This window comes from Dipteris shenzhenensis, chromosome 14 (genome assembly GCF_047967505.1).
Source record: "Dipteris shenzhenensis isolate YYH24624 ecotype China chromosome 14, Dip_SZ_1.0, whole genome shotgun sequence".
NCBI lineage: Eukaryota > Viridiplantae > Streptophyta > Polypodiopsida > Gleicheniales > Dipteridaceae > Dipteris > Dipteris shenzhenensis.
In genome coordinates this window covers 51,299,010-51,310,988 of record NC_141609.1, presented here as the reverse complement: position 1 = coordinate 51,310,988, position 11,979 = coordinate 51,299,010, and the positions used below count along the sequence as shown (strand labels likewise).

At 46.2% G+C, this 11,979-nt stretch overlaps 1 protein-coding gene across 2 annotated transcripts; it reads right to left on the bottom strand.

The window, feature by feature from the left end:
- Window positions 1-7,410: 7,410 nt before the first annotated feature.
- On the bottom strand, window positions 7,411-11,515 carry LOC147894790 (protein neprosin-like). Of its 2 annotated transcripts, XM_087384386.1 has the most exons (7): window positions 10,135-11,515; window positions 9,933-10,019; window positions 9,407-9,664; window positions 9,152-9,316; window positions 9,013-9,066; window positions 8,716-8,862; window positions 7,411-8,595 (listed from the first exon to the last, which is right to left on the bottom strand). In XM_087384386.1, exons 1-7 carry the CDS (start codon window positions 10,531-10,533, stop codon window positions 8,218-8,220), a joined length of 1,488 nt encoding a protein of 495 aa, XP_087240512.1. In that variant the 5' UTR covers window positions 10,534-11,515; the 3' UTR covers window positions 7,411-8,217. The 2 variants fall into 2 exon arrangements, with proteins under 2 accessions (XP_087240512.1, XP_087240514.1); XM_087384388.1 differs by lacking the exon at window positions 9,013-9,066.
- Window positions 11,516-11,979: the final 464 nt, after the last annotated feature.

The following is an 11,979-nucleotide window of genomic DNA, read 5'->3' as shown; positions in this document are numbered from 1 at the left end:
AGGGTAGCCTAAGAGCCGTGCGAAGTTTCATCCCCAACAGATAAGTCCACATGTGTATTTGGTTAGTACGTGTGCCATTTTTTCATACATAGTCACTAGTAGGGATTGTAAAAATGTATGCATTATACATTCCACGTGGCACATACCAAATCAATTGGAGACCAAATCTTGCATGGATGTATGTCTAGGAGCTTGAGAGCCGTGCAAAGTCCACGTTCATATTTGGTTAGTACGTGCACCATTTTTCATGCGTAGTCACTAGTAGGATTGCAAAAATGTACACATTATACCTTCCACGTGGCACATACCAAATCAGTTGGAGACCAAATCTTGCGTGGATGTACATCTAGGGTAGCCTAAGAGTCGTGCAAAGTTTCATCCCCAACAGATAAGTCCACGTACATATTTGGTTAGTACGTGCGTCATTTTTTATACGTAGTCACTAGTAGGGATTGTAAAAATGTACGCATTATACCTTCCACATGGGACATACCAAATTAGTTGGAGACCAAATCTTGCGTGGATGTATGTCTAGGGTAGCCTAAGAGCTGTGCAGAGTTTCATCCTCAATAGATAAGTCCACGTGCGTATTTGGTTAGTACATGCACCATTATATTTTGCGGTCACTAGTAGGGATTGTAAAAATATATGCATTATACCTTCCACGTGGCACATACCAAATCAGTTGGAGACCAAATCTTGCGTGGATGTACATCTAGGGTAGCCTAAGAGCCATGTAGAGTTTCATCCCCAACAGATAAGTCCACGTGCATATTTGGTTAGTACGTGCGACATTTTTCATGCGTAGTCACTAGTAGGGATTGTAAAAATGTACGCATTATACCTTCCATGTGGCACATACCAAATCAGTTGGAGACCAAATCTTGCATGGATGTACAGGTCTAGGGTAGCCTAAGAGCTGTGGAGAGTTTCATCCCCAACAGATAAGACCACATGCGTATTTGGTTAGTACGTGCACTATTTTTCATACGTGCATACTAGTAGGGATTGTAAAAATGTACGCATTATACCTTCTATGTGGTACATACCAAATCAGTTGGAGACCAAATCTTGCGTGGATGTACGTCTAGGGAGCCTAAGAGCCGTGTGAAGTTTCATCCCTAATAGATAAGTCCACGTGCGTATTTGGTTAGTATACGCCATTTTTCATGCATAGTCACTAGTAGGGATTGTAAAAATGTAGGCATTATACCTTCCACGTGGCACATACCAAATCAGTTGGAGACCAAATCTTGCATGGATGTAGGTCTAGGGTAGCCTAAGAGTTGTGCAGAGTTTTATCCCCAACAGATAAGTCCACGTGCATATTTGGTTAGTACGTGCACCATTTTTCATGCGTAGTCACTAGTAGGGATTGTAAAAATGTACACATTATACCTTCCACATGGCACATACCAAATCAGTTGGAGACCAAATCTTGCATGGATGTATGTCTAGGGTAGCCTAAGAGCCGTGCGAAGTTTCATCCCCAACAAATAAGTCCACCTGCATATTTGGTTAGTATGTGCGCCATTTTTCATACGTACTCACTAGTAGGGATTGTAAAAATGTACGCATTATACCTCCACCTAGCAAAGTTTCATCCCCAACAGATAAGTCCACATGTGTATTTGGTTAGTATGTGCGCGAATTTTCTTAGTCACATTTTTAAAATGTCATAAAGCAGAAAACACAATTACAGCATTACTACTAATAAACAATTTTTTATTTTACAAAAACAACAAATCCCATTGAGAAGACAACGGACATCATGTATGAAATAGAATCTAATACAATGATGTGTATGAACGTGTATAAAACCATCATAGTGAAATACAAAATATGAGTTCATGAAAATTACAATGGTACGGTCACACAGTGAGCCTATGCATATCGAATACACAAATATGTAATCAACTAGTGATACCCAAAAAAAATCTATCTGATCAACTGATGATCCCAAAACTATGATATGTAATGTGCTACTCCTCAGGATCGGCTCTCATGCCAATAGTTGCAAGTATGCTCTTGTGATCCTCCCTTGCAAGGTGCCATCGTGGAGTGGACGTCGCCTTGCGAGTGTGAACACGACTCAAAGTAATCTTGATTGCAACAACAAGATGAGAATACATGTATGCCTCCTGATCTGCCATGTATCCTGGAACTCAATATAGTGACCACGCCTCTGTATCTGCTGAAAATAGTAGCCACCTATGATCATGCTATGAGCATTGAAGTGCATCCCATGCCCATCCACTGTATCCTCATTTAGCACACTCTTCACCATAGAGCATCGCAACAAGTAATAGTCCACACCCTCCTCATTGCCCTCCGAAGAAATGACCGCGAAGATATCACCAATACACAAAATATCTGTAAGTTGGTCATAATCTCTAGAGGAACTGAATCCCGCATCCTAATCATCATGTACCTCCTCCCAAGGCTGGAAGGGAGAAAGCACTCACCGTGCCCATGGATCGGCTCATGGTATCATGGAGCACCCTCCCCAATCATCATCAATGCATGCGGAGCAAAAACATGCAAACCGTCGATAAAAGATCACGGGGTGAGACTCACCTATGCTCCTGATGGAATGGAAATCAAGAGTGCCAGACACTAAATGACAACAAAAGGCCTAGACCGATCAAGTCTCCCAATGTCCACGCACCAAAAATACCGGCTCACCACCCTATCATCACGCGACTGAAAGGAGGACATAGCACTAGTGGATAAGTGCTGGCTGCACCACCGCACCACATCATATGCATCCTTGAAGCGATCGGCACTGTGACGCAACTGGTATCGACGCAAAGCACGCTTCACGCAAGCACCTGCACCATTGTGCTCTCCCTTACCATGCCCTGTCTCGAAGTAGCTCCATGTGATTGGAATGCCTGTCTCACGGTGCCATCTATAGAGCCAATAAAACTATCTAGTAGATTTGAACTGACCACCACAGCCGTCTGACCAGATCCAGTGCCGCTGCCATGTGACACCATGATCCCTCAAGAAAATATCATGCAAAGTGAAGCAATGCTGCACAAAATGGGCATCATGCGATCGATCATCACTAATGTAGAAGTGATACTCTCGCACAATGACGCGTGAGTCCATGGTGCTATCAATGCCATCCACATGAGCCTGTGCATGATGATAGCTAATGTGCATAAATATAGCAACTTGTAATATGGCATGGAAAGAAAAAAATGACTATTGAAATAATTCAATATAATGAGGCATAAGAAAACCAATAACTCAATCACATGTTACCTGTTCCGAGAAATAATACTCCGATTGGATCTCATGCTGTGGTGCAAAGGTATAATTCTCTGCAAACTCCACCACTAAGACAACCACCCCTATAGGAAATGTCCTCAAACATACACGGAACTGACGATCCTCCCACTTTGTAGTGTGCGAGTGGCATATGTAGCAGTATAGCTTCCCTCGAAAACTGTCAATGAATACAACGTGATGTCTCCTTCCCCACAAGCTGCAACCTCCTCGACTGTGGACCACTATCTAAAGTCAGGGTACTATACTCGTACTGCTGCCAACGAACCATCTGCACGTCACAAGTATCTAGTGCAACTCGTGGCACTCTAGCAAAGTCACCACACAAAGTACACCTGCCTTCCACACAATCAAGGGACTGGAATAAAGCATCACCATCTCGTGTACACAATATGGAATGAATGAAGTCGCAAGGGCTAGTAGGAACTACTCCAATATGACCATCAAGGGAACGGAATACGTCATACATCAATCCAAAGTCCACATGGTAGCGACAACAGCATGTGTCACGCTCCTGAGAGCATCACACAAACCATGGCCTGCATCGCTCAAATGACCTTTGCCCAATCCTAAACTCCGGGTGCGCCTCTATAAACTGAGTGTACAACTCAGTCTGGGTACACTCCAAAAAACATGCACCATGCTCAATGTACACTCTGCGTGACACCCTCTTCCACAATGCCTTCTTGAACACCGAGGATGCTCTGCAATGCTCCTCCCAAAACTATTGTATGAAGGACCTAATGGAATCATCCAACAATCGATCGTTGCGAGGTGCACGACCACTCGAAGCCCAAAGACTCGAAGCCCAAAGAGCATCAGTCTCACTATCCTCTAGACTCTGCCTCCTAATCATGCCTGCTCGCAATGTGCACGGTGCAATCTGAAGAAGACGTGAAGCTATACACACATGGCCTATCATATGAGTTCTACTAATGGCAGCCACAATAGCACGATGTGCTGCCAAGGCATCACTAGAGTTCCTATGCTTAATAGAAGCATAGGAACGTCGAACACTGCTAAGGACCTCGCTACATACAACCCTATCTCTACGTGCACCAAGACCAGCAAGCCTCCTACACTCTACCAAGTCAAGGTGATCAATCAGGGATGTGAGAAGAGCAGACTGTGAAGCTGGTGTGAGGTCACTAAAAAAAGACATCTAGGAGGACAAGTGGAGGGTTGGCATAAGGAATCTTGCCACCTCATCCTACTTTCCCCATTATCACTAAAAAAAGACTGCACGATCTTGCTAGTACGATGACGGATAGTGGACTTCGGCAAGTCATGTCCTGAAGCAACACTGCTGCTGCAAGGTGGGGCAAGGGGATCAATGGGAGATGGTAGGGGGGAGGGGGGAAGGAAGGTGCCAAGGGGAAGGGGGGGAGGGGGACGGGGGCAGGGACGGGGGAGGGTGGAGGGGGAAGAGATAGAGGTGGAGGGCAAAATGTAGGTGGCTAGGGGAAGGGCGAAGGCTAGAGGTAGGGGAGCAGATGAGGATGTGGAGCGGGGGACAATGGAGGTGGGGGTGGGGTTGGAGGTGGATCAGTGGTGGCAGTGCGAGCTCTAGCTCTAGAGACTCTCTTGCGCTCACGTGCCTTCCGCTTGCGCTCCTCGTCAATGAGAGTTGGGGGGGGTTCCTACATCTTTCACGTCTACTAGTTCTATGGCTTTGAGAACCCATTCTCAATGAAAGTAGGATGGAAGGTGTGACAAAGTGATGGGGAGGCAAGAATGGCTAAGAATGGGTGAAATGAACCAAAATGTGGTGTCTTATAGAGAGCCCCAACTCATCCACTAGATTGCTCTTACTCATCCACTAGATTGCTCTTGAATATTATTGGTGTGTGCATCGAATTTTCGATCAGACTATACCATTGTGTGCACAATAGCATGTGTGATGTTGTGTCTGAAGACTTCAAAGACTAGATCCATAGGGAAGTACGTGAGATTTGCATTTTTGTGTGCTAAAAAGCTTGTTTTTCCACCTCCTAAGGATTGGGGAGTGAACAAAAAGTTGACACCCTTAGCTTGCTACTTCCCTTAGACCATCTCCAACCATTTGGTCTCCAAAACCTTCCTGGTCAATAGACAAGAGCTAATCTAGAGGAGAGCCCTTTTTAAAGAATTTGGGAACTTTGGTACCACACATTATCTACCAACCCCTCTCTTTGTACACACACTATATGGTAAGAGTTTATTTAAAATTTCTTAACCATATCCCTTCTATCCTAATTAACCCTTACCTAGTTATTAAAGAGTTAATTTTTGCTTGGTCCAAACTTTGGGGATGGATAGGCATCAATGTCTCATCAATCCCTAATAAGTTTATTGTCCTTAGAGATTTTAGTTTTTATTTTTCCAAACCATAGGCTTAATTGATCACCTTGGTCCAAGACCCAAATATCATGGATGAGGTTAGTTACCTTATTGATTATGTGCATATTTGTGGACTAGAAAAATCAATGCAAACCCTTACTTTTGTCTATAATTTTCCCATAAGTCTAGTTGTATGCTAGAGACTAAACTCTCTAAAATTTTTGCCATAACTTTTCACTTTCATATGACATTAACCCTCCCGTTAGTACAATCTTTCCCTATATTATGAGTACCTACAAAGCACACAAAGATGACTTTAGATGGCTAACCAATGTGCACAACTGTATCTTCTCTATCACTAATTACATCATTAAATTACTTAAGGACTGGTTGTTGGCATCCAAGAATATATAGAAAAGCTTCACAAACACACACACTTGTACATCATCCCCTTTGCACCTACCCCCCTTGATATGGAACCATCCCCAACTACCATAAACACTTGCTCACTAATATGCGTCAAGATAATAGATTTAGCAACCATATTGAAAGCATGTATGAAGACATTTGTGGCAACTCTCTCTAAGCTCCCTCTTCCCCTTTCAATTGCTGGTGCTAGCTCCACTGACATTCCTAACGTGTAGAGCATGTTGCGAGGCATATTGAGTCCTATTTGAAAATCAAGCACCTCTAGATTAGTCATTACAATGCATGTATATGTGAAACCTACTTGGAGGAGCTCCTCGCTCCCTTGCCAACGTTGGAACTCTAGCAATGAGATGTCACACCAACGTTGCAAAACACGTGTTCCCATGAAGTCTTGTGTGATCCCATCTTGTGATTAATGAGGGTTGATAAGGATTTTGCACGTATTAGAAACAATGAATCGAGTAAGATTTAATTGTAAAAATTTATTCTTTCCGACAGGAGAGAGAGATAAGTATTGACTATTATGAGTCAAGAGACTACGGGCATGGAATGGATGAAACTCTCAATATGGTAATGCTAAACAACTCCAATATTACCTTTTGTAAGTCCTAGTAATGCAGCCAATTCCAATTGCATCAGCTTATAATGTCTCTCCCTAGATTTGCCATGGCCTCCAGCCTCCAAGGGCATGTTTTTGTGCCATGCAGGTGTGCGCACCCAGCAGTTTGAAAATGACTACTAGGTGTTTGGCCACCGATGGCCAAAACAGACCACTAGAGCCTCTGTGGACTCTATTGGCCACCGGTGGCAGAATCTACTGCCACTGGCACCCCATGGCGGGGAAACAGGCTACAAGTCTCCTCCTTTGTTTGGCATGAAGATTATGTCACTGCATCAATCACAAGGCTTGAAAAGGATTTTGCATGCAACAAGAAAGAAGAGATGTCTTTGGAGCAATCGTAGGGCTTGAATGCTAGGCTAGCAAGGCTTGAAAAGGAGCTCCTAAGCTAGCATTGTAGCGCTAAGATTTTATACGTTTCTGTAGTGTAACAAGTGTGGGGGCCCCATGGTGGCTGCTTGTAGGGCTAGGACAACCCCACTAACATGAATGGGAAGGTGCTCTTAGCCAAGCCAATTGTTAAGAGGATGTTCTTGCTCACTACTACGTGAGCGAGAATGCTCAAATGTGCCAGTGCTTGCAACATTCCCCCTCGTTCAGAGCTAGACTACCACGGAAGGATTTAGCGATGCAACGCTCCTGTAAAGACGATAGTTTCTTCTCTCCCTATAGCCAATGTTCATAGCTTGTATTAGTGTGTTTGCAAGTTTTACAGGTTTTTGCAGTCAAGCGATGATGACACAGTGGAAACTACATGAAACAGAATGTCCACTCGCCGCTACTTTATCATGGACGAGCAGAGAGTGGGAACAGCTTCTAAGAGGCCGCAAAAGGCCGATTCAACTTGCTCCATGCAACCATAGGGGCCCCCACTTTCTTGCCCTTTCTCTGGACTTTAGCAAATGCCGAGCTTCTTGGTGGCTCAACCCCTGTCGTCGGTTGTTAATACATGTCCCTCCCTCTTGGTGAACCCATATGGGAGCTATTATGACGGCCCTTGAGAAAGTGGCATGTGACCATGCAAGGACTAACAATTTGTGGTGAGGGGCTAGTACGTGGGCATACGTATGTAATAGAACAAAGAGGATGGAGTTTCACGTTTCATTCATCATATTGTCGACAAATGCGTTACAAATCTTGATTTGCTGCTCACAGCTCACTAGAATCTACAAACAGCTCAGCCCTCCTGCGAGACGGTCTGACTTAAGCATCGACCATGTCGGAAGATCAGACTTGTGGGCGTTTTTTCTCCCGCTGCTCAAACTACGATCTTTGTGCTAGGATAGACTCAAGATGAAATGGTTGTCGGTTCTACCGACATACTTTTTTGTATTAGATCCAACATGTTTCCATCCATCAACGATGATTTCTCGCGAATGGCGGCCACCAACAGAGCTTAAATGCAATCTACAAGAGAGCAGGTTTGTGCTGGATAGTTTTGGAGGGTGTAAGCGCGGGAACATATATGAATATTTTGGAGCTTGCAAGCAGCTAGCTAGCGAGGGGGGATGCTGCATGCTGCAGCAATGTAGAACGGGAGGGAGGAATTGATTGAGTTAAGGGCAAATGGAGTTGCGGCCTGGTCCGCCATAGTAGAAACCAGTTCCCCAGTTGGGGTCCCAGAGGCTCCTGATGTCGTAGCAGTTGGGATGCTCGGCGAGAGTTTGTGGGTTGGAGACGGGTTGCAGATTGTTGGAGGAGTCCACCACCTGCAAGCTATGGAAGAAGCTTGCATGTCCGAAGCCTTCTTCTGCGAAGCGGCCGCTGCCCATTTGGGTAGCCGTGTGCTGGCCGTTGGGCTTGGAGTTCACCACCTCTCCTCCCCACTCGACCATGGTTGCGTGCTCCGACAGATGTGAGAACAGGGAAGCTGGCCAGTAGCCCACGATGGTAGAGCCCTCGAACGCCATCCACCAGTTGCCTTCTCTTGGATCCTGCAATGCCAGCACTAACTTGCTCGTCATCTAGCTTCGCCCGTCCCAAAGTTCTCGATCCTATTTCTCTAGCGAAACAATACAGAGTAACGTTTTAGACGCCTCTAGGGTCTCACTCACTTTCCAAATCATGATCTCTATCTCGTACTGATTGCCCCCGAACGTAGAAACCGGTGCTATCGATGCTCCTATCGCTACAGTTTCGCTGGTTTGCACGAAGCCTGAACACAACAGATTGTAACATCCCGTTGCTTGATATGCATCTGTCTGCTTACCAAGTCGGGTGATCGAATCAGCCATGGAAAAGACGGGTGATCGAATCAGCCATGGAAAAGAGACTAATCCCAATGAAACAATCAAACGAGAGAGAATATGCTTTAATGTGCGATACAGCGACGATGAGACGAATGGGTTCACCGTCCAATATGTGAACAATCGCGTTCTCCCGTCCCCATACAGCTCGGGACTCACCTGCCAGCACAGGCACAGGATAACCATCGCATCGCTGTATTCCTTGCTATTTATATAGACATCACTTCCACATCCCATTGCATACCTGCCAGCCTGCCTCTATGCTGTTGAGATCACCGTCAAACGAGCCTCCTAGCACCCACAGCTGCGAAAGGCTAAATTCATCGGACGCTTCCACCATAGGATCCCATACGCTCAATACTGCTTTGGCTCCATAAAGCTCATAGTCTTCAACAAAAGCAATTGCATGCTGCAGATACACTACACCGTTAAGGATGCTGAACTGAGCACCAAATCAAGCAACTTAGTGGTAAGCCATTCAAGGAGCAGGTTGACAAACCTCGTGACCGCTGCTGCCCATGCCATCGGCCATACGTGCTCTGGGATCCGAGCTCCTTCGACTGGCCGGCTTGTAATGAGTTTTGCGGCCGTAGCGGCGGGGGGAACTCCCCCGCAAAAGATCTTTGATTGAAGTTCTTCTTATCGGAACAGTGCCCACAGGGCAACTGCCATTCCGATGCCAGATCTGCGAAATTGGACGGATCCGAGGAAAATGGTGTGGGGATCCTCTGTTACGAGGGATTATACTTGGAGGATTCTGTTCCATAAAAAGCGGTTTTTCAGTCTTTGTTCGGCTATGCCTGGGCGAGTGCGTGATTGAAGGGCAGCGGGCTAGCAATCAGCGAAATAACTGAACGAATATATCAGCTCGACAGACGGAAGAAGCAGCACCCATGACACACGTTATTACAATTCACAACCAAACTCTAAAATCGACCAGTCCGAGCAGAAACCTTGTTGGAAACTATTAGGAGAGTACCATTTTACTCACCCAAGTACTGAGAATTCGGGGCTTGGGGGCACACCTGAATCTCGTGGTTTCTTAACAAAGGGTGATCAAACGCAGGTTGTCTATCCCGGGCTACACAATCTATTACGTCTCCATCCGAACTCTGCAACAATAAGTTCAACTGAAAAGACTTTAAGGGCCGATCATCATCACAATTCCAAGACTTCCAATACAAGCAAACTGTGTATTTTGGTTGCTAAGTCCAACAAATGTGTCACCTCGATTGTCTTGACTGGTAGCTTGTTAATAGCTTTGAGACGTCTGCGAGCTGTTGCAATGATCGTATTGCTGTGTTTGATCTGCCATTCTTCTTTTCCTTTAGTGTGATTTCCTTGCAGCCACGCCGCACTTCGAAGTGCAGTGGATTCGGCTCCGTGGACAACCCTCGGCTGGACAAGGCTCGACAGAAAAAGAAGAAGCGAGATCATGCGATAAAGAGCCCCAGAGGCCTTGGACTTCGCACGCTCCCTTCGGCCGCTGAGTCTACATACAAAGTGGGCGACGAGCTCGGGGTCCGACATGAGCTCCGCTCCACGGCCGACCGGCTGTTTCGACCACACTGGGAGACTATCGTGCGGCTCGTGCCTGAGGAGGGCATTGGTCGCTTCAACGCACATAACGAAGCACTCCAACTCTCGAACGAATTTCAGGAAGCGCTGCCTTGTGGAAGTTCATGGCCTTGAGTGTAACTGAAGCCTACCTGTCCGGCAAGAAATAGGTGCACATCTAAAGAGTATAAACACCTCAAGATGCCGTGCTATACCCCTTACCCAGAAAGACTGGGGCAGGCGCATGCGCCAGGAATTTACTATGAAGCGCGTACAAGATGAACAAACTTTGCAATGCACGGCCGTGGTTAAAGGATTGGATCCCAGAAGGACGCCGAGTTCTGGGTCATGCAAGGGCATCAGCCTTAGGAAGGAGCTGTGCTTCGCGATCTGCTATAGGGAGTAGCTGGGTGGAAATTGGAGCTCGTACGTGAAGATATGAAAGCTTGGAAGGAATTCTCACAAGTGAGGAGCCGAAGAAGCAAAAGAGGACACAATCTGTGCAAGCTGGAGAGCGAGCCGTGACACAAAGGGGCTGTTTAATTTGAACATGAGTAAAGCAGCATAGCATTTGCCTGGTGGACTGAAAGCTGAAAAGCTGAAAATGTCGCGTAGGTTGATCAGAGAGGGCTCCTAGGTGGGGGTTGAGTGTCCGGAGGAAAGTCGCAACTGATGTAAGCCTGTCCCAGCTAAAGAATAGCAGCACTGCAGCAGCGATCCTCCATGGAAAGCAAGCAAAAATGGATCGATCGTCGATGATGGCGCTTCTGACTCTCTGTCCCGCTTCAGCCAACACTACAGAAGGTTTGTCGCTGGGAACACCAATCCTTTCTTTGCCGCTATCCGCTACAATACAAGTTTACGACACAATGCTACATGGAATGGAAATGGAGTGATGATGAGCAACTCTGAGCTCGGATCCAGCAGCTACACTTCAGAATCTTCGATTGCAGCTAGCAAAACCGACAGCAATCCTTAGCTCCAACAGCAATCCCACTCGGCCGCAATATATTATATGCTGCACTTCCGCGGGTATGATACCAGTGGATGCTCTCAGCCAGCCTGCCAACGACACCTGCATTATGCGGGCGAGCCCTTCTCTTCTAGTGCCTAGTTAGCACTGAGCAGTGAGCAGTCGTTATTGACTAGGAATTTGTACGAAGGTCTCTTCATCACTCAAACATGGAAAAGGAAGGCTAGCTTGAGGCCAGATGGATGAAAGAAATTTGTCTCGGCCAAAAGCTGATGTACGCGCACTACCTCAAGACCATCGTTGGTTGAAGGGACGATTGCTGGCTAGAAATCTGTGTGGGGCAGCTTATCGAACGAAAAGCAACTGCACGTTTGATCGGGGAGGAGCATCCACAACTAGTTTTACGTGTGTGTGTGTAGCCCCGGGGGGGTTTTAAGTGTATGGGGACTCGGGCAGTCCTTACAGCGTGGAAGTGCCAACTTCCGATTCTTACACAGTGAGCCCAACTTAGGCTTAGGTACGAGCCCAAAGCTGAAATCCAA

Excerpts from the sequence above, each read along its gene's own strand:
- LOC147894790 (XM_087384386.1), bottom strand. The coding sequence starts at position 10,533 with ATGTGCGTTGAAGCGACCAATGCCCTCCTCAGGCACGAGCCGCACGAT. Across the intron at positions 9,067-9,151 it reads GCATAGAGGCAGGCTGGCAG|GTGAGTCCCGAGCTGTATGG; the intron begins GTATGCAATGGG and ends CTGTGCTGGCAG. Across the intron at positions 8,863-9,012 it reads GATTGTTCACATATTGGACG|ACAGATGCATATCAAGCAAC; the intron begins GTGAACCCATTC and ends CTTGGTAAGCAG.